This window comes from Lacerta agilis, chromosome 4 (genome assembly GCF_009819535.1).
Source record: "Lacerta agilis isolate rLacAgi1 chromosome 4, rLacAgi1.pri, whole genome shotgun sequence".
Lineage (NCBI taxonomy): Eukaryota > Metazoa > Chordata > Lepidosauria > Squamata > Lacertidae > Lacerta > Lacerta agilis.
The window spans coordinates 44718161-44740884 of record NC_046315.1 but is presented as its reverse complement, the minus strand read 5'-3'; the positions used below and the strand labels follow the sequence as shown (position 1 = coordinate 44740884).

General features: G+C 39.6%; 1 protein-coding gene across 1 annotated transcript in view; it reads left to right on the top strand.

Annotated features, from left to right (window-relative positions):
- Positions 1-1004: 1004 nt before the first annotated feature.
- Positions 1005-22724, top strand: part of SAMSN1 (SAM domain, SH3 domain and nuclear localization signals 1) — a 66630-nt gene continuing 44910 nt past the window's right edge. Inside the window, exons 1-6 of the mRNA XM_033146849.1 lie at positions 1005-1032; positions 3354-3391; positions 10938-11014; positions 12877-12939; positions 17594-17720; positions 18259-18638. Coding sequence (XP_033002740.1) covers positions 1019-1032; positions 3354-3391; positions 10938-11014; positions 12877-12939; positions 17594-17720; positions 18259-18638 — 699 coding nt within the window. The 5' untranslated portion in view covers positions 1005-1018. The remainder of the gene's footprint in view (positions 1033-3353; positions 3392-10937; positions 11015-12876; positions 12940-17593; positions 17721-18258; positions 18639-22724) is intronic.

The window sequence follows — 22724 nt, the reverse complement described above, 5'->3', positions numbered from 1 at the left end:
GCCTGCCTGGACTCTCATCTTGAATCCTGTCAGTCACCATCTGAACATTGTCATCTCGTGATTTCAAGGCGGCCTAACTTTATTCCAAAATCAACAAGGACTCTCTCTTTAGAACTCTGAAGAATTTTGCTAGAGTTTCTTTGTGATGAGGAACAAGTCATACATGTACAGCAAATGCGTCTTGCTACAATATTCTGCAATGTATACCCATCACTGAACAGGAATGTTCCATCTCAGCCAAGCTGCCTTCCAGGTTACTATAAGCAAAAGGGGATTTAGGGCAGTGCAACTGGTTCTGCCACACTGGACGCCACTGGACATAGTCAATTGAGCAGAATGGAGTGCACGCCGAATGTTGGCCTCGCACAGAGCGCCACTGAAATTTGAAGGGCCAAAGTCTGCCCCTGCTATAAGGGCTCCTCCAGACTATTTGTTTCCACAAAACTTATGTGTAGATTAGACTGTGCCTGGTCTTTACTGAGCATTGATTCTGAATAGTTTTTGGAGAGGTTATACAACACTGAGCATTCATTCTGGATTTACTCAAAATTGCTTGCTCGTAGCTATGCACCTTCCTGTTATTCATTCATCCCATGCCTTTCTGAACCACAATAATTCCAATTTTAAAGATGAATTCATGAACCTAAAATGACTTTAATTCACTTAAACTGCACAAACCAAAGTTTCCAGTATGCACTTGAATCCCTCCTGCAAAATACTGAAAGTTTTGAGAAGACCTAGAATGTTGGGAGCTCAGCAACCCAATTCCATCTCCCATTTCTTCTTCCCCTAATTTCCCATTATTTTTTCTATAAATGGTACTCAATTTTCTGTAACTTTTGCAGTCCACTGAGCATGCTCACACTTCACTGAGCAGTTTTGAGGAGGTAGTATGAATTTTAAAGACTATGTATAAGAACTATTATTTTTTAAAAAAATAATTGGTTTTTTAAAAATTAAAAACTAACCAGTTTTATTCTTTTCACCAAAGGAATTTTCTGATATTGAAAACACATTGATGAAAAAAAGACAGTAAGTGTACATTTATAATAGCATCCGTGCACTGTCTCTAGTTTTGTGTTCTAACCTAGCCTCATTTTTTTAATTGTTTATGTATTTGTACTGTGTATGTGGCAGTGCTAGTGCCATTTGAAAATGTATATAAGCTTACAAAACACTCTAAATCTTTTTCAGCATTTTGTTTCCAAACTTTCTCTTTACAATAACTGAAGAGGAGACATCAAAACTCAGATACATTTAGTCATCATTAAGCTCAGGATGGGTTAACCATATGTATGGTTTTTCCTCATAAGACTTATATGGTAACCTATTTCAGAGTGTGCTTGTACTATTGACCTGATAATCTCCTTGTGAGTTTCCCCTCCCCCCTTTTATCCCAATACAAATTAGTTTTCAAAATGATTTGGATTAACCACCAAGCCAAGGTATATTTTATCAGGCATTTCTGTGACAGTACCTTGGTTGGACTAAGATTTGCATGAGCCAATCTTATGATTGTTTCTGCTAATGACTACTATGCACACTGATTTATTTTTGTATTTATTTAAGAGAAGAGCTGGACTGGCAGATTCCGAGCTTCTGGCAGGATCTTTGTAGGTGTTTCCTCTTTCAATTGCCATCTCATTTTGAAATCCCATCTTATACAATGACTTATCAGCAGATCCGTGTCTATGTCACAGACATTAAGGGCCAGCCCCAAACATTTTGAAATCTGAAGTGGGCAATCAAATGGCACCATCTCTTCTTCAAGACACAAAAACCAAAGGCCAGCCAAGTTTATCTTGGCACCTGAGGCAGAAATTTCCCCAAGTATCAATCTCACTCTTCAGCAGCAAAAATAAATATAAATATAAATATTAATAATAAATAACAATTTGCTGCCTTTCATGGTATACCCAAATCAGATTATGATGGGGCCAACCCTGCAGAAATGTCAGCTGCTAAACCATCTGAATTCCCGGATCACTATTGTCAACAGATAAATTTATTGTCCAAGTTGAGGCTCAAGATGAAGAGAGAGCTTGTGTTGTGAATTTAATGGTGATCAGTTGATAAAAATACTATTTGAGGTGCATTTCTCCAATAACAATAGACTTATGTACAAGGCTTTCTGCTGGGCTGGTAAGAGGGAATCTTCTATACCTATAATAGTTATGCAGCAGAGGAAGTTTTCTCATCACTGAGTATTTATTTTTGGGATTTACTCCCTACTCATCAACAAGTTCCCAAACTGTTGCTCAGTGCCAGGGTACCTGCTTGCATACAGAAGGTCCTAGGTGCCATTCCTGGTATACCTAGGGTTGATCCAGGAGAGACTCCTGTCTGAAATCCTGGCAAGCCACTGACCATTGGCATATAGATAATAGCATGTTTGAGGTATCTTGTGTAACCTAAAATTACAGTAGAAACAAAAACCTTAAAACAATGCAATTTAAAAGAGCAGACAAAATAAAGCAGACACAAAGCAGCAGCTTGAGAAGCAGCTTTTCATAGCGCTCAGATCCTCTCTTCTGCATAACTATATTAAGTATGTAAAATATTTCTGTTCTCTACTGCAACTGATTATTTGTAGAGACTCCTGCATTCCCCCGGTCTGTTGGAGGGAGCTGGCCATGCTCCATGTGACAGCAGTAGTAGCTTACAGCAATTCATTTTCAGCACTGAAGGGAAGCAACTCTGTGGCCCAGGACTGCTGCCCCAAGTAGTTTGGAGGCACAGAAATGGAGAAACAGGTAGACCTGTGCCTACTGTAGAATCATTCAGGTCACATGAGCACTCCTGCCCAACTACTGCCGAAACAAACATGTCCTGATGGACACAATGCTTTGGATGGATTTTGAGGGGCAGAGAGGGGTCACACTTATCTCACCTAGGGCAGCATTTTATTTTTTTTAGCAATTCAGATTCTTGAACCTGTGTGAACAACAGTTGACTCAGACAATCATCCACTCATTACATATAATGAATAATGTAAACCAATTATTTGAGAATTATGTGCTACCCAAATGAGTCATGCTCCCCCTTAACTATTTGGTAAATGCTTGGCAATGAATAATAGATGGGAAGAAAATTAGGCTTAGTTTGAGAATAATTTTCTCATCCAAAGCAGGGTCAGCCTTATGATAAATGAGTTAGAGTCCTATGGCAAATTTATTATGGCATGAGTTTTTTGTAGGGTGCAGGATTGTTTTATCACAAAGCTCCACTGTAGTTAGAGTGCACAGACATCATTAAAGATAGCAGACAAAAAAACATAGTTCAGTCATTAGAATAACTACGTTGAATTGATTAATAAAAGATCAGACTCTACAATCTTTTTTATCTCTTTCTAGGTCCATCCAGAAGTCCATGTCAGAAAATGAAGCATTTGGTTAGTAATTCACATTGTGTTCTGTTCGGGCTTTTGTGTTGTTGTTTTATCACGCAAATAAGGGGACATCCATGTGCTGAATACTTCTGGTGAAAAAGACAAATCCCACATTCTGACAGAGCTTGCTGGAAAGCACCACACATGCATGCAAAAAAACAATTACGGGAGCATTTCAGATTTAATAGAATATGTATCTAATTTATTTTCCATTGTTAAAATTGCTGTTTTCATTTGCTAGTTGAAACCGCAAACATAACTAGAGAAATGAAATGTATTTTCATAAAATGTCTAATAATTTTTTCATGTTTGATTGTGATGGTCAACATATCCTGTTTTCAACAGCTAGCTTTAAAAAAATCATTTCGTATATATTCCAAGTTGTAGAACTGATTTATTCAGACATTTTAAATACTTTTTTTTTTTGCTGAATATGGAAATAAATAAAAACATGGCAATCCATCATAAAGAGCCTATCGACTTCTCTGTGAGTTTTGCAGTTCAGCAGGATTTGCATCCATTCATATTTTATCTCACTAGATGACAATGAATGGAGAACATTTAAAGCAAGGATGCTTTCTAAAGGTAAAAGTATAGATTTTAATTGCAAAAATCTGCATATTTCATGACACCATATTATAGCTTTAAAGCCCACAAGTATAAAATAGCCATGCCATATCAAAACAATTTCCTTTCTTTTTCTCTAAGTGTATTTAAAACAAAAACAAATGAAAAGCCTTAAAAGGAATTGCATCACCATCCAGAAGTGAAATCACAACAGATGTTTCATAGATGTCGTTCTTAGTACACTCTTGAAATCAATACAATACAGTGGTACCTCAGGTTACGTCCGCTTCGGGTTGCGTTTTTTCGGGTTATGAACCCCGCAAACCCGGAAGTGAATTTCGCCGTGTGGACGCTTCTGTGCATGTCCGCGCAGTCTGCGCATGCGCAGAAGCGCGATATCATGCTTTGCACATGCGCAAAATGGACACTCGGGTTACGTACTTTTCAGAGTGCGAACAGCACTCCGGAACGGATTGGGTACGTAACCCGAGGTACCACTGTACAGTCTTGAAATCAATGTGAACCATGCAAGAGATGCAATCATATTCCTAAAAAAGATGATACTACACTCTCAGATGTTGAAACTATAAACTTGCTGATATCTGCTTTGAATAAATCGGTGTGGCATCCTTAAAACAAAATAATGGCAAATCTGTCCTCATAGAACTTTCCTAGGGATATTAAGACCAATTGCTTCACATGCAAGTTGACATAGAAATAGCGAGTCAATACTAGCTTGCAACCCAACACAAGTTTCTCACATCAGCAGTCAACACATATTTGCCAGCTTTGCAGAGTTAATTAAGAGGTTATGGCCTCACTGTTTGTGACAGCTGCTTCTCTTTTGGCGCTCACTTTTTAATGCAAGAGTGGCACCTCCAACATCACTAGCAACAGAGCCCAACCCCTCAGCATGATTGTCTTCTTGCCTGACTTCAGGGTTTGGGGTCTATATTTACCAGTGCTGACCCTGAAGGGGGCAGGACCAAAAGGGGATCTCCACCTGAGGGGACCCCCTTACGAGGCACTGGAAGAGCCATCTCCTTAACATCTAGAAAGCATGAAGCTGGGGTGTACCTTATCTGAGGCTTTTCGTGTTGGGATTAAGAACTACCGGTTCATCTATCTGAGTATTGGCGTATTCCCAAACTGTCTAGAAACATTAGTCGGATCACTCCCAAATAAACCATCACTGAACCGAAATCGAAATAAGCTACTGACTGATTTCAAAGCTCCCTTCCTGGTCAAGATCCTTTAGCTGGTAGTCACTGGCCAGATTGCATCCAGTTTAGGCTCTGTTACAGGCTTTCGTCACCCCATGTCAGAAAAGCGACAGTGGGTGTGTGACTTTGTTGATTCTCATTGATCTTTCAGCAGCTTTCAGTCCAATTAGCTTTCAGTTTTGACCTATAAAGCCTTAAATGGCTCAGGACCACAATACCTCAAGGACCGCCACTTCACATATGAACCATATGTGCCTCCTCCACGAGAGGTCAGGAGGGTGGCAACATGAGAACGGGCCTTCTCTGCAGTGGGTCCCCATCTGTGGAATGCTCTCCCCAGGGAATTTTGTGTGGTGCCTTCACTATACACCTTTAGGCGCCATGCAAAAATGTTCCTTTTCAACCAGGCCTTTGCCTGACTCGATCTACATCCTATACCCTGTTTAAAAATGCTAGCTCTTTTGGGTGTTTTTTTATTGGGTTGTTGGTTTTGTTTTGACTTTATGTATTTTATATTTTATGTGAACCGCCCTGAGACCTTCGGGTATAGGGCAGTATAGAAATTAAAATTGATGATGATGATGATGATGATGATATCCTTCTGGAGTAGCTGTCCAAGTTGGGAGTGGGCAGTATTGCTTTGCAGTACTTCTGGCACTAGTTGGATGGCCGACTCTAGAATCTGGTGTTTGAGCAGTATTGTTCAGATTTTGTTCAGAAATTGTGCAGATTTGTGCAGCCACCAGTGTGGAGCTCTACATGGTTTGAGCTACCCTCCATGCTATTTAACATCTACAGAAAACCATGGTGAGGTCATCCTGAATTATGGAGTGTGTTGCCATCAGAATACTGAGGACTCACAGCTCTACTTCACCTTTTCATCATCCTTATATACCCAAGTGATTGTTGTGCTCTGCAGGAGAGGGCATCCTGCAGATCCTGTTGTTGTTGTTCCCGCAGATACTGTTGTTGTTGTTCCTGCAGATACTGTTGTTGTTGTTGTTGTTGTTGTTGTTGTTGTTGTTGTTGTTGTTGTTCTAAATCACCCTTCACCCTAAGGTCCCAAGGCAGGCTCCAGCATAAAAAACAATATTAAAAACAACTAAAAACAACTTACAACCATAAAATAAGGGGCCCCATTTCACACAATGTTGGAATAAGGACTTTGTGTGGTAGTACCTCTCGTTACATATCAGACAGGTGTCTTCTCTATTTTTTCAGCATTTGTTGAAGACTGTCCTCAACAAGCATAGATTTTTATCCCATCAGCATCTGTAATGGATTTAAAATTGTTTCTATATATGTAGTGTGTTTAAATTGTGTGTGTGTGTGTGTGTGTGTGTGTGTGTGTATATATATATATATATATATATATGCATTTTATTATATCGTTTTTATATATGCAATGTGAAATTGCTTTGAGATTCTTCATGGCAAGCAATTCATAAATGAAACAGACAACTGAACAAATGAATAATCACTGGCCCTTGTGGTACTGTAAGGACTCTGACACTGTAATATGGATCTGCAGATCAAACTAAATATTGTGCATAGATGGTAATTGGTCTAAATCTCTTCCACTTTTAGAAGCTTTTTCAAGGAAATTGCCCTTTGGGATTGGCTGACCTGCATCCCAATGCTAATTATGTAGAGTTTTCAGCTGCTTTATTAATATGATATGAATCCAGGAATCTGCTTTCTTTGCTTCACTTCTAGATAAGAAAAATGTGAATGGCACACTTGGGCAGCTTCCCAAGAAGCAAGAGAATGATTTGTACTTCGGAAGGCACTGTCAGTCTGAAGGTAATTGCAATACGCATTTCAGCTGATTTTGCATTTTCCTCAAAACATTTTAAAGGGCACAGAGGAAAACAGTGAAATAATTTGTCAAGGCCTCTGGTGGGGAGGGCTGACTCTTCCCCAAGGGAAAGATATGCACTTTAAATAAAGTGGAAAGTTGAAGCAAGGAACTGCATGGCTTCTATTAAATGCTTCCTGTAGCTGACATGTAGCAGAAGACCCTCATGCAACCAGCTTGTAGCTGTTTTGATCGTGGCAGAAGATTAATATGCCTGCTATTTGACATGTATTTCCGATGAACTGTATGTTAGGTACTTTGTAGAAAACAGAAGTAGCAAAGCCTTCTAACAGGAAGCCCACATTGGGGGGGGGGGGGGGATATATACCCCAATCCTGTCTCAGCAGCAGAGCAACTGCTTTGCATTCAGAAGGTTCCAAGTTCATTCTTTGGCATTTTCAGGTAGGGCCAGGAGAGACTCCTGCCTGAATTCCTGGATAGGCACTGCCAGTCAGTGTAGATAGTACTGAGTTAGATGGACCAATGGTCTGACTTGGTGTAGGACTGCTTCCTGTCTTATTAGCTTAAACATTTTTTTTTGTTTAGATGTAAATCTCATTGATATCTGTGCAGTTTAATTCTTGCATCAGAAGTAGTCTAGTCATGCTGGCCACATGACCCAGAAAGCTGTCTGTGGACAAATACCAGCTCCCTTGACCTGAAAACAAGATGAGCACCACACCCCATAGTCATCTTTGACTGGACTTAACCATCCAGGGGTCATTTACCTTTACCTTAACTTTTACCTACTAGAGACAAAATCATGTGGGGTTGGGGGCGTGGAAGAAGACATGTGTACAGCCTTTTAGACTAGACTCAGACTGGATACACACCAAAAAAATTAAAGCACATCATTTCCCCAAAAAATCCTGGGAGCTGTAATTTACTCCTAAAAGGTAAAGGTAAAGGGACCCCTGGATGGTTAAGCGGACGACTCTGGGGTTGCAACACTCATCTCGCTTTACTGGTGACTTGTTGTCTGGGCAGCCCAGGAACCCCATACACATTGCCCAGATAGGTCACTTTAGTGCTGCTAACACAGCAAAAACACTGCAGGAGGCAGCAGTTATGAGTTACCAGCCTCTGCAGCTACAGCGGGCACTGTGATTCGACCAGAGGTTTGGCTTCACCCCGGAGGTGCACTCCATTGTCTGTTTATTTTCTTAAAAAAATTATATGACATGATTCTTTTTTTAAAAAAAATCCAACTCCTTTAATTTGTATTGTGTGAAGTTGGATGATGTATTTCAACCAAAATCTAGTTAGAGATTTCACACCTTGATCCTAAACCTTTTCACTTGCAAATGGCTCATTAACGTAAATGGAATTTGTATGCACATGAGCATATAGATTACCACAATTGTTTTAGTAGAATATCAAATCAGTCTACTTTTCTGGAAAATGTACTGTAAGTTATGTTCCCTCAAAATGTTAATGTCAGCAACAGTGGGTATTATTATTCTTTTGGGAAATGTGAAGGTGTTACAGAAATGTCACTTTAAATCTTCAGTATCATCAACCTGGGGAACAAAGCTTTGTGTATTCCCTTTGCAATAATAATAATAATAATAATAATAATAATAATACATTTGTATCCCACTTTCCTTTCATCATGGAACTCAGAGCAGTAGAGATCAGTTTCTACGTGGTTTTTTAATTCAGTTTTAACCAGACCTATTTAGCTTCAGCACAGATCCTATTTTATTGTGCTGTAAGTGCACAAAAGTCTTCAAGATCACTGCTAATCAGCACAGAAAATATTGAACTAGACAGGGTATAAGGTAGCATCATATGTTTGTAAGCCAGGACCAAGTGCAAAACCCTCCACTCTTGCTGTTACAACATCTCCTTATGCCTTTATGTCTTTCCATGGGCCTGTTCCTGCTGTAAACTGTGCAGGAAATACTGTATAGCAAGACAAAGTCGATGTGCAGATCCTAAAATGAACCCAAGCAACCAGGCCATCTGGCAATGTAGGAACTCTCTGCAGGATTGTTCAAAACTATGAAGGGAGAGGTAAACTGTCCCACAAACTGGGACAAGACCCTCATGGTGTGCCAATGGAAGTGAAATGGTTAAAGAAAAGCTAAAAGATAAGATAGGCTGATGAATAGCCTATTTGAAATCTATGGCTTTAAGGTGCTTAAAGTTAAGCCTGTGGTTTAGTGCTTTGATTCATCAGGGTCTAGTTTCTGTGGGGTCAATCACTTAATCTTCACACCCAATTGCCTTTAGAAAGGAGGGACAAGTAAGGAGAAAGAAAGAAGGAAGGAAATAGAGAGGCAACTTACCCCGATTCAGTGAATTTTAAAAGCAAACAGGCTTTTTGCTACGGTATAACATAAAGTTGCCATGTTCTTGTGTCAACTCTCTTATCTAAACTGAGTAGACCAGAACTCTGAAAGGACTGCATAGAGATAGCTGCTCCTCAAGCTATTATGTTCTGCCCTCAAGTTTCATGATAACTGGTCTTTCATATTGGCTCCTTTATTCAAAGTGGAAAGGGAGCAGGAGCACCAGTGGTTAACGTGGTAGATATGTAAAAAAATATTTGTAGCTGTGTTTGGCCACAGCTTCCTGGCTCACTTCCCCTGTATGTCTGTACCTTTCCTTGGAAACTCCATTCACGTACTGGTGTGTCCATAGTGCTGTGTAAAATCAGACTGATAGGACCCACGGCAGTGTTGGCAAACCATAGTGAAAATATACTTTAAGCCTGTATACACACCATGCATTTGAAGAACCTTATGTCATCCCTTCCCCAAATCAGGACTCAGCTACATTAGTAAAGAAAAAGCATTTTACTGTGACATCAGAAGGCACTGTCTTTTGCCAATTTCCCATAATAAAGTTTACAACGCATTTCCCTGAAATACATTTTTGACATGCCTAGATCCAGCCCTAGTTTGTTAAGCATGTGAGGAATTGTTGGACGTGGGTGGCATTGTGGTCTAGGGCTTGCGGATCAGAAGGTCGGTGGTTCGAATCCCCACGACAGGGTGAGCTCCCGTTGCTCAGTCCCTGCTCCTGCCCACCTAGCAGTTCAAAAGCACATCAAAATGCAAGTAGGTAAATAGGTACCACTCCAGTGCGAAGGTAAACGGCATTTCCGTAAGCTGCTCTGGTTCGCCAGAAGTGGCTTAGTCATGCTGGCCACATGACCCAGAAGCTGTATGCCGGCTCCCTCGGCCAGTAAAGCGAGATGAGCGCAACAACCCCAGAGTCATCCACGACTGGACCTAACGGTCAGGGGTCCCTTTACCTTTTTATACCAGCGTAAGTAGCTGATGAATCATAGTGGTGATCTTTAGAAAGATTGGGACAGTAAAGATGTTCCCACTATGGAAAGCAGCATGGAAGTAAAAACAGAAACAGAAACCTTCACAGGAACTTTGCTTCATGAAAATCTTGATTTCAAACAGTAAAAAATCATTATTATGATTAGAGATAATTTTGAAAGTGCTTTGTGTGTGTGTGTGTGTGTGTGTGTGTGTGTGTAAGACAATATGTGTTTATCCTATAGTCAAAGAACATAAATATTCTGACCTCCTAGGTGTCTGGTGTACTCTTAAGTTTCCCTATCACCACAGCTACTTCAAATGTCTACAGCATACCAAGAGGCAATGAATATTTTTAAAGCTGACAGGTTGTTATATAGGGGAAGGGAAGAAGCCCAGAGAACACAGGAAATAAGACTGAAACCTTTAAAATAGAAAGAAAGAACAACTCCAATTTTCCTACTGTGGTAAAAATATCTCTCTACGTTTCCTACCATGTTTCTGTTATATTTGTATATATTACTCATTTTTATTTTCAATGAAAACGTATTGCAAGAACTTTAATTAGGTTCCTCATGATAATAATCTTTGTACTTTTCTAATTCCTCCCCACCTCCGGACAGAAATGAATGAAGATTTTCTTATTGGAGAAAGGTTTCATTTACTACAAGGAACAAGAATAGAGGAAACTACATGTCAGGTAACTGTGAAACTGTAGCAGAACTTGGGCAATAGAAATACCTGCCTGAAGTTCTTTATAGACTGGGCTGCAAAATGGATTCCACGTGTCTGTAGGCTTGGTTGGCTTTTTTTTATCAGCCTGCTCTCTGACTAAGGACTGCTAATGGAATCCCTGCCACAACATCCCCGTTAAGCCACCCTGGCACCCTGCTTAGAGGGTCATGTATAATTTTTCTTGCGTACTCAAACAAATGGGCCTGCCAAATCATTAAAGTTGGTGGTTCTCTTTTGGTACTTGGTGGTTCTGCAAATCATGCTGGCCATGTTTATAAGCTTTTGTAATAGATGCTCGTTCATACAATCCACATTAGTCAGATCATAAGCTTCCTGGTGGTCACAAGCACTCGACAGGTTAGGGGAAGAGCTGTAAGTCAGTGGTAGAACATCTGATGCAGAAGACCAAGTTTCAGTCCCTGGCATTTCCAAGTAGGGCTAGGAGAGGAACTTCTTTGGAGATCCATTGCCAATTAGTGTAGACAACACTGAGCTAGATGAAATGGTGTTGTGTCTCAGTACAGGGCAGCCTTGTACGTTCTTGCCAAGCTCCTGGACCAGATATGCATCTCCTATTGCTTGCTTACCTGTAATTGCTTCACTTACAAAGAAAATAATCTCATATGGGGAGCAAGAGTATTTAGAGTAATTTTTATTTTTCCACTCCTCTAAATAAATGCGGCCAGGAAACTGCTTCAAGACAGGTTCCTATGAATGTGTCACAATCACACTAGGGTTGTGTATCTGTGGACTAAGTAAAGAATGAAAGTTTGAATATCTCTCTTGATATATTTTTTATTCAGCGGGTTATTGTTTTTCTTTTATATGACCCATAGGGGTTTAATACTTTGTAGCACACACAAACACATAACTAGGCTGCCATTAAATTAGTATTGTGAGATTTTATTTGGCACAGACCTATCCTAAGTGCTTTGATCAATCTAGCCAGCTCCAGTTTGGTGTATGTGTCCAGAATGTTTCTCAATTTTTATAAACATATACTGTGTCTCCAGGCACTTGTCTTCAGAAGACTACATTAATTAACCCACTAGTATGAGCAATTAAAGAAGCCTGACCCTTGGGCCTGTGCATAATAATATAAAGGTAATTAATGATTCATCAGTTGCTGAACACTGAAGAACTAGAAGACACAGCAGAAATAGGTGTTCCTAATGATGCTGTTGTTATTGATATCTCAGAAATCAGTGAACAAATTAAAAGGAACCAAAGGGGGTTCCCTTATCAATGGGCAAGTAAGTTGCTGCACAATTATATATCTCGACCGGTGTGTTACAACGTGGTTGGTTTGGAGTGAGACAAACCACAAATCTAGGTTTGCATATAATGCTAAGCTAAACCATGGTTTAGCTCCTGATGATGTGGAAGTAGCAGCCCCGGGGGAGAAGAAAAGTGGCAAGAATTTTCTAAATGCACACCAGGACATTTATTCATTTATACTAGGCCATTAGTGTTATATGTGAACCAGGCCATTATGTCACTGACAAGCAATTCAAGATGCTGTAAGTCGGCCTGGGAGAGGTATGCCCCCCAAGGGTAGCATCTATATTATTTTATGAATGAAATTTGAGTCCCAACATTAATTTTGGCTTGCTTCTTCTTCTTGGACAGCTCTTACTTGACAACAGAGAACTATGTGGGGGGCTTCACAGCCAATCAACTGATTTAAAAAAAATCTACCTCATTTGTATTATTGATACCTTTTATTTTAAATGCATTCTTCATAGCCCAATTGCTTTCATGCTATATCTACATGGTGCTGTTACAATTCCTGTTGTTGACATTTTTGTTTACCCTTTTGTGGCCAAGGTAATGACATTTGAACAGTGGATTCCACCTCAGAACCATGTCCCAAGTGCATCCAGTGATACAGTAAGAGAGATTCCACAATTTATATTCCTTTTTCGTTTTGGCTGAATTACCGTATGCATTGGCTGCAGTGTTTTGAAAAGCCTTCTTTGACTAAATGAACATGCAGAACGTTATAGAAGCAAACCCTTTTAGATCTATGTCTTTGTGCCCTCACACTGATTTGCCAGCCAAAGTTGAGTGTGCCTTGATAGTATTTGTGCCTGCAGAGATTTTAGGAGATCAGGTTGCCCCCATTTCACCTTATCTACAAGGACTCTGATAACAAAAAAGTTTATTTAAAAATTGTGCTAGTCGAATGCTGACCAATGTAGCTAACTGGTAGCATCGGGACAACTAAGATAATGCAGTGTTAGATTATGGAGAGAAAGATGGAGAGCTGAATTAAACCTAGAAGCCCATACCTGACACTCCCCAATTTTGACGAAAACACAGCCCTGCACCCTTCTAGGTGCACGAAGAACCAGGCAGAAAATCAGGCAGAGGGCCTTCTCAGTAGTGGCGTCTGCCCTGTGGAATGCCCTCCCATCAGATGTCAAGGAAATAAACAACTATCCGACTTTTAGAAGACATGTGAAGGCAGCCCTGTTTAGGGAAGTTTTAATGTTTTATCATGTTTTTTTAATATTCTGTTGGGAGCTGCCCAGAGTGGCTGGGGAAACCCAGCCAGATGGGCAGGGTATAAATTATTATTATTATTATTATTATTATTATTATTATTATTATTATTGCAGTAAAGATCAGTATGCCCCATTTGCTTCCCTGTACTTCCCACCTCTAAGGTGAAGTGCAAACAATGAAGTCTTAAAGTATATTCTTATTCTCTATAGCTGTGTGCTTTCTGGCACTATTCAGGTTAGGAATATAGAAAGGGGCCTTATTCTAGATCACACTATCTGCCTTTCTGACTCAAGACTAACCGGCAGCTCTTCCAAATCTCAGACCATGAGTAAAAGATATCTGTATGGGCTTAGCATAGATCATATATTATATGATTGTGACCCATTCAGATAGGCACATGCTTGAGTGACTCAAAAGAAAGACAGTAATAGGTTTATTTGTCCCAGATATAAATATATCCAATTTTTATTCATTCATTTTCACATGCAACCTCCCTCCTTCCTGTTCAAGTAGTTTATATTTCCCCTAGCTCCAGATAGTAGTGTGATGCTCTGAAACTGTTTCTGATAAGTTGCTGTGGTCATGAAGCCCCAGAACATTTGCTGCTCATCCTTAATCAAAGCAAAAAAGAAAACTCCAAATCTTTTATTAACACAGTTTGCATGGTGACTTGCATCAGTAAAATATAACTACTGCATTTATTGTTCTGCTTACATGACTTTTGCTAACATGAAACTCTCCCCCTATCCACAGTAACTGCTTTTAAAACAAAGAGGATTAAACTTCATCCATTAGCAAAATTGTTTGAGTAGATTATATTCTGTTTTACTTTGAGACGCTCAACCATCCACCCCTCAAATAAAATACAAGTTCAGACCTCAGCTCAAAATTCATACTGATGTTATTCTCAGTTAATAATTAGAGTTGGGCACATTGTCTGCTAAACATTGCCTAATTAGATTGTGCTGGAAATCCACTTGACTTGGGTAGGTTTGCTTCTGGCTAAAATGTGATGATTTCTGTGTGTTGTCAGCTAAGAAGCCATTTCACTGATAATTATCCCCATTGCTTTTTGGTGGAGTGGTACCCACCAAAGTACTGCACAGTGGCTTGAATCTATTTGCTGCATGAACAGATGGAACATCCATTAATGGCAGGACTCCAGCTGCTCAGGAAAGGACCCCTTCTGCATTTCGAGTTCTCATTCTGTGAATGGAATGGCATTATAATCTCAAGCATGTCTGACCCAACCAAGTGGTTTTGATATTTTAAATCAACGTGCAACTTCCCCCAGATAAAGCCTTTTGCATCTCTTGTTAAGATGACTGTGATTGAAATTAGGTTTTCTATTCCAATTCCACACACTCAAACATAACTTGAGTTGCGTCAACATGCACCAGCTGAGGATGGCATCAAATAAAATTAAATCCAATGCAAAACTATAGACTGCTTTTTATCTTTCAAATAGAGTTCTGATGAAAAGTTCTCAGATATGTAAAATCATTCTTATATTTCAGGGGGTCACGCTTGGTTCATCATATTCAGTAATGGTATATTGCATCTCAGGATCCTATTATTTTGTAATCTCTTCTCCATTATATTTTCCCTATTCTACAAAGCTGCCAGTTCCTCATATGATTTGTGTACTCTGAAATCTATGGTTAGGTTGAAGAACATTTGTTTCAGAACTCTTCCATTAGCTCACTCAAAAATGTAGTGTATTACATATTCATTCTAGTAAAATATCATATTCCTAGGGTAGGGTACTCTGTGAAAATACCCTTTACCAGCCTAGTAATGGTATTCCACACATTTGTAACAGAAATACTAGTACTTAAAGGGACTTTTGAACCACAATCCAATGGTTGATGAGCACAAAATATTTGACAAATGGAAACATGTATCTTTATCTCTTTCCTTGTTATACTTGTTAGTTGCCCAATAACCTGAGCTATTGAATCATTAAAAAAAAGAAACAGAGAATTCATAAAATACAATCACATGTATACTTAAAACAAAAACAAAAAAGGAGCATAAACCCAGTTCCAGAGCACCAAAATAACAGAGCAAAAACACACCCATCCTAACCACCATAAAAACTGACTCCAGAGTGTTAAGATCAATGTTTTAAGTATTAAGGTAAAGTCAAGGGAGAATAAAGAAGACTTTCCTTGCTGCCAGCAAAATATTAATGAAGTTGCTAGGCAAGCTTTTCTGGGGAGAATGTTCAATAACTAGGAGGCCACCATGAAAAAGGCCCTCTCCCTTCTTGCCCTCCCTCTGAACTTGAGGTTTGGGAGACACTCATAGAAGGGTCTCTGTAGATTAGCTGAGGGTTCAGGGAAGGGTATATATGGGGGAAAGCGATACGTTCGATACTGCTGGTCCTGAGCAGTGCAGGATGTTATAGGTGAAACCCAGCACTATGAGTTGGATCTAGAAACAGCTTGGGAACAGACTTGGTGCACATCCTTCCTTCAGACCTTTTAAAGGAGTGAGTTTTATGACAATAGAGGGTGTGTTCACATTACTGCTTACGGTGGCTCCAGTGTGCTCCCACCACTGTTTTTTAAAGCCAGGTTCACATGACATTAGCCACACTCCATCTGCATCCTGTAGCTTTTAGAAAAATACTCCTCTTTGATTAGCTTTTTCTCAAACCAGCTTTCCGTTGTGGTGTGAACAGTTCATGGTTCTGTCATGGTGTGAACAGTTCAGGCTGCTTTTGTGCATGTGCAAATGAAAGCATCACTGACTTGCAGTTTGGTGCATGCAAATAAATAACTGGTTGAAGATATTTCCAGTCCTGCTCTTCTGTGAACAGCAGTGGAAAAAAGATACTTGAAATGCAGCAAGAGGAAATGATCTTGCAGTGTTTTAAGCCACTAATACAAACATAGCCGCACAAAAAAAAAGAAAAATTCACCTAACCAGTGTCGAGCTGCTGCACCACAAATGGTTTAATGTAGCACTAATAGCTATGTGCCAAGTGGTTCTGTATAACAGCCTTTACTATCATGTCTGGTTTGGATTTGAGAACCATTTGCAGGCATAAACAGAGAACTAATAGGACTTTTCCACCCATTTATACGATCTGAGGTGAAAGAATGCACTTATTCTATGGAAGATAGGCCTACTGGTAGCAAAAATCAATATAGCCAGTTCTGAACCAATACACCTCTGGCCACCAAATCATTACAAACTCAAAAGTGGAGAATAGGCATGGCCATCATACCTTGCTTCTGTACCGCTATGTCTAGCAGCTGTCAATAAGTAATAATGAATGAATCTCACATGGCATAGCACTTCTTATGTTCTTATCTACAGTGAAATACTACAAGTTCCATAATCACAGCTAGTGCATTTTCCTTTCTTTTTCTTTCACAAAGAAAAACGCTCACAAGTTATAAACTTGTGGCTGATTTAATTAATATTTTTGTAGCACCTTTGAGAACACCCCAGGGTCACTTTGTAGCTTGCGGGGGGGGGGGGGATTACACTGTATTTCTTTGCTTCTTTGGAGAGAGCTTGCCATTAATTTTTGAAGGCCAAAAGCAAACTATTTCCACCATAACTTCTGTCTTCTTTCAAAGCCACATACTTCTTGAAACCTGAGAAGAGGTAGTGTAGTCAATCCATGAACACTATTATTGAGGGATCTTTAGACACATGAGAAAGACTCCTGTCTGCTCCTAGTTAGCGTAGACAATATTGGGTTAGGTCGACTAGTAGTCTGATGCAGTAGAAACTATGATGTTTGGAAAGCCAGGAAAATGCGCATAGAACAAAGATTCATTCAAATTCAACCTTTTCCATGAGACTATTTTTCAAGTTGTCCTTCAAGCAATCATGCCGCTATTGCATCAGTCAGCTGGCTGATTTAATTAATATTTTTTGTAGCACCTTTGAGAACACCTCAGAGTCACTTTGTAGCTTGCAAAAAAAAAATTCACTGTACAGTATTTCTTTGCTTCTTGGGAGAGAGGGAAACAAACATTTCAATGTGTTTTGGCCATATGTTTCTTTTCTACTCTAGGTTGCAGAAACTGATGAAAATAAAGCTGAAACAGTGGGAACTTTAAAACGGTTGCAGAAATTAGTACAAACTAAGAAAGCCAGTATACACAGTTTGGATGACATCAAGCATGTTTTGATACCTCTCAGTAAGTAAAGAGACACCTTTTGAGTCTATATATGCTTGCACTTATTTCAGTTTTCTATGTAGGTTCAGAGAATGAGTACCAAAATATGTATGGTAAATTATGCAGAAAAAATATTATTCCCTCATTTATTTAAATTAAATATGTCCTGGGGAGACTATAGTGTCTCCTGAGTAAGCTGAAAGAATCTATGAATTGTGAGATCAGTGGGAAGGTATAGACTTCCTTGTTTCAACAGAATGTCTGCGAACTGGTTCAGACAATACCTCAAGAGTTAATGCAGCTCATCATGTGAAACATGCACACTATTCCCACCTCTGCTGGCTTCGGTCACCCATGTGGGGACAGAGCATTCAAATGTGGCCATCTCTGCATAAAATATTAGGTGCGTAGGCCATACCAAATGTGTGTAAGTAGTTCCACAAATTCGGTACAGAATTGCCTGCATCCCAATATTTCTATGTGTCTTTGAGGATGGGTGGGAAGATGAAACACTGTTTCAAACCACAGTTTCATTTATTTATTTTTAAACTTTTTAAAGATCCACTGCCACAAGATGTATATGTCTCCGAAGATGAGGATGAAGCTCCAACATCATGTATGAAATTAACCAAATCCCAGGACAAGAAAGTAGTGAGAGAGAATACAAGGCGAAAGGATGAAGCTGAGACAAGAACAGGCCTTCTGTCGACTTCCTTGGGGAGATCTTATACTTCCAGACTAAGCAACTTAGGAAATATTTCCATCCGTTCAGAAACTGAATTTCAGCTCTGGAGTGATTGGAAACCTTTTCCTGATAACCAGCTGTGCCCCTGTGATTTCCTGATTACAAGGATAGAGGAGTGGGAAAAATGTACTTGTTGCTCTCACCAGCCCCGTCTTACTTCCTCTCTCACGGACGTTGATCTCCCAGATTCATGGGTAAGTTGCTTTCCTCCCAATTAATTAGCTCAGCTATAAAGACTTGTTGGGTTACACCTGGCAGTTATTCTAGTCTACCTGTGACATGGCTGAAGCATCCAAGAGAATGGTGATAGAAAAATCCTGAAAGACAAATGTGATCCAAACCTGACTAGTTGCCTTTATTCATTCCCATAATTGTCATGACAGATGATCCCAGTCACCTGCTCATTATAGTCTTGTCAAATTGTTAAGTAGTGCTGATGTGTCTGTAGCAACTGTAGGATTATGAAAGTTAAGTTCTGATATTCAGAATTTGTTCTGGAGGAACTACCCTTGTCTCAATTCAAAATGGATTCACACATAACAAAGTTTTTCAGAGAAGGTGGGGGGGGGAGAGAGATTGAAAGGTTCATAGATTTCTCTCCTGGCTTGAATTATCACCACATGCACGGATTGTGCTGTGCATATACCTATTATCATATTGACCCTTAGGAAATTGTTGTTAGTTTTAGCTACATCCACAACATAGCACTTGAAATTCAACTGGACCTGGATGGACAACATTAACAATGTTAAATTTCTGCAAGAAACAATAATAAGAATTAACTTACCATCAAACAGAGAAGATAGTTACCACCAAACAAAAGTCTGCTTGGTTAGATGATCTGGTCACATTATTCACAGCAAACAACAAATGCTTAGTCAGGGCAGGTGGCTTTGGGTACACACATGACACATGCAGAATGTCATTTTACATTCTGAGACATAAAATAACTTCTAGAGAGAACAGTGCTCAATTTTTTTGCACCTGAGCATTATGAGATGGACAAATTTGGATTTTGAACTGGATATTATTATTGTTTTATTAATAATATTTATTTGTTGTTTTTTCAGAAAAAATGACTCAAACATCAATGTAAAAACAAACATTAAAACTTAAGTGTAATAATACAATTAGAAAGCTCTTAGACTTCAGTATCAAAAAGTGAAATCTGTTTATATTTGTGTCATTCCACCTTAGTATTCAGAGTAAGGAGATCATAACATCTATTAAACAGAAGTGGTTTTTGTCTCAGTATTTTGAAGAAAACAACCTGTTAAATCACTATCCTTTCTCATCCAGCAAAACCTTGCCTGTTGTGTGAGATGTGTTATTTGACTCCTTTCAAGGTTGGCACTTAAAATACTCTTAAGAATATGGTTCCATACTCTTGCTCCTGCTTCCTTCGCTCATCTAGCCTGACAACCAATATTACTTACTATTCCAGGCCCTTCACATTCCCAACTTGTTTTTTCACCTTAGATTTTGCTAAGAGCTCACATGTATCTAAACCCAGACCGCCCCAGAAGTTTAATTCTTTAAGTATATTAAGCTTAGTTTTGCACCCATGTTTAAATCATACCAGCACTTGAATATGACACTGATACAATTGGGCTGGTCTTTGGTAAGATACAAGTACGGAATAAGAACCAAAACAAAGATATTAAAATGTGGGGAATATAAAAAATTCACTCCACTTCTCTTCCTGCTTCAGTTTTTTTGCCAGTGTTGCTCCCTTGCTTAAGCAAATTTTACGTAAACAGGCTTGGTCAGACCAGGCCAATGAGAGTCTTTGCAAACTAGAAGACTGGTATGCCCCACTTCACACAGATGCCCAACACGTGATACAGGCTTGGAGAACATTGCTATATACAGTGAACTATGAAATTTGGACTTTAAAAATAAATGAAAAGTTTGAATGTGCCATTCAAATTGTATATTGGGGGGGGAGTAAAGATTTTCATATGTCAAACTGGGCTTCCACCGCTAAGTACTTAAAACAGTGGCAATTCAGCAGTATGACACTGACATGAAGAAATAAATTCAGTTTGAACTGATGGCTCTGGCAGAAAACAGTTTATTGACAGCGGACTCTGCTTTAGCATTAATCAGAATACATATTTGTTGATCTTGATTTTAATCAGAGATAGGAAGACAGATAACATCACGTTTGCAGTTTGAAAGGTCGTGCTGTGTCTGAAATATAGTCTGTTGATAATGTTGCAAATCCTCTGTATAAAGTATGTTCTGTTTTTCTTCTTGTCTACTCCAAAACGACTCTCCTTCTTTCAGCTTTGTACAGATCTTTCTAATCTAAAGCTTCATCAGAATGAATTGGTAGCCCCCAGCGTCTCCAGTTAAAATAGAAGGGCAGGGAAGGGCCTGTCTCACATCCTACATCTTGGAGAGCAAATGCCAATCCTCAAGTCTGACTTGGTATAAGGCAGTGTGAGATGTTCAAATCATACCAGTTTTGATAGTACAAAGGAAGCAATGCAGCCTTTAGCTGATTTTTTGACTTGGGAAAGGTAAACGTAATTACTTTGATTATGGTGCCCATTCCCCACCCTTTAAAGTCATCATTGCTAAACTTCTCTGCTCTCTGATAATGACGCATTGTGGACACATTTACACATGAATATATATTACACAGTGATGTCACTTGATAACTTTCAGCTGAACCATCAGTGAACCGAGTCTGCTGTGAAGTGCTATCCGTTAAATGATGTGCAGTAATTTGCATGTTCTGTGTTGTGTGTCTGATAAGGCTTCTCATATTTTCAACATATCATTTAATCTTAGTCTCTGAGAAGTAAGAACATAGTTATAGACTTGCCTTCATGTTGTTTGCTATGCTTATGGCATGTTAATTAATGAGAGCCAGTGTGGTGTAATGGTTAGAGTGTCAGGCTAGGACCTGGGAGACGAAGGTTCAAATCCCCACTCCGCCATGAAGCTCACTGGGTGACCTTGGGCCAGTCACTGCCCCTCAGCTGAATCTACCTCAAAGAGTTGTTGTGGAGATTAAATGATGAGGGAGAGAACTGTTGAACTCCTTGGAGGAAATGATGGGATATAAATTCAACAAATAAACAAATCCTTGAGAGCTAGGAAGGTGATAGGGAAGTTTGTTGATGAAACTGGTTATCTGGATGCATTTGAGTCAGTTTTAGCACCAAATCACCCTTGGTCAGCTTGATGATTGGTTGAGGACAAGTGGAATACTTGATCTCTCAGTGGCTTTTGATACTATCAGCTATGGTAGTTTCCTGCACAGGATCTGTGAGATGGGTGTCAGAGGCATTGTTTTACAGGAGTTATGCTTTGTCAGTTCCAAAGAGTGGCACTGGTGAATGCTCATTGGCTCCTTGGTGTTTGTGCTATAGGGTGAAAAAAGGGACTGTTTTGTCCCTGGTGCTATTTAACATCTATATGAAGCAATTGGGAACAATAATTAGGTGATACGGAGCAAAATGCCATCAGTGGGCTGATGACGCACAGTTCTACTTATCTGTAATATCAGAGGTAGATTTAGGTTTGGCTGCATCGAGCATGGAGCCTCGGAGGCACTGCAGTGGGTGCCACAGCCATGATGTAGAATGTAGGATGAGAGGCGGTGGGCACCAAACTTTGGTGCTACACAGGGCACTGCTGAAATTTGAGACCCCCATGGTCCGCCACTGGTAACATCTTAAATGGGACTGGGTGTGCAGACTCTGGACTAGTGTCTTGCCACTGCTGTGGACTGAATGAGGACTAATAAACTGAGTTTAAACTGATCTCCTAGGGGCTGAGATCCCTTTGTCCACCCCCATCCCCCAGCTGATGGGGATTGCCATTCAGGTGGTGTGTGTGCACCACATCTTGGCATTGATTATGTGAGGTGGGCCTTACCTGTCCCCCCCCCATATTTTATTCAAGCTAGCACCCCTGCTCACAAGATAGAGGCCCTGTGGGGCCTTGTATTTGAGAGACAGGTCAGTATCTTCTTTTCTTCTGCCAGTGGGGAGCTTCTGTGCCTTCTATGAATAGAAGGAACCCTACATTTGTGAAACAGTCAATCTTGATCCAACCCATCCAGTTTTATAATAAACCTACAAACAGCTAAAAAGTCCCATTGGCAGCTAATTTCTTTATCTATGATGCATCACGTGTAAATGCTAGTGGGCTACAGAAAATGAAAGAGATCCATTTTACCTTGAATATATGTTCTGATCTTACATACCAAGTTTTCACTACTATTAACTACGGTACGTTTTTACAATATGGCCAGCCATATGCAT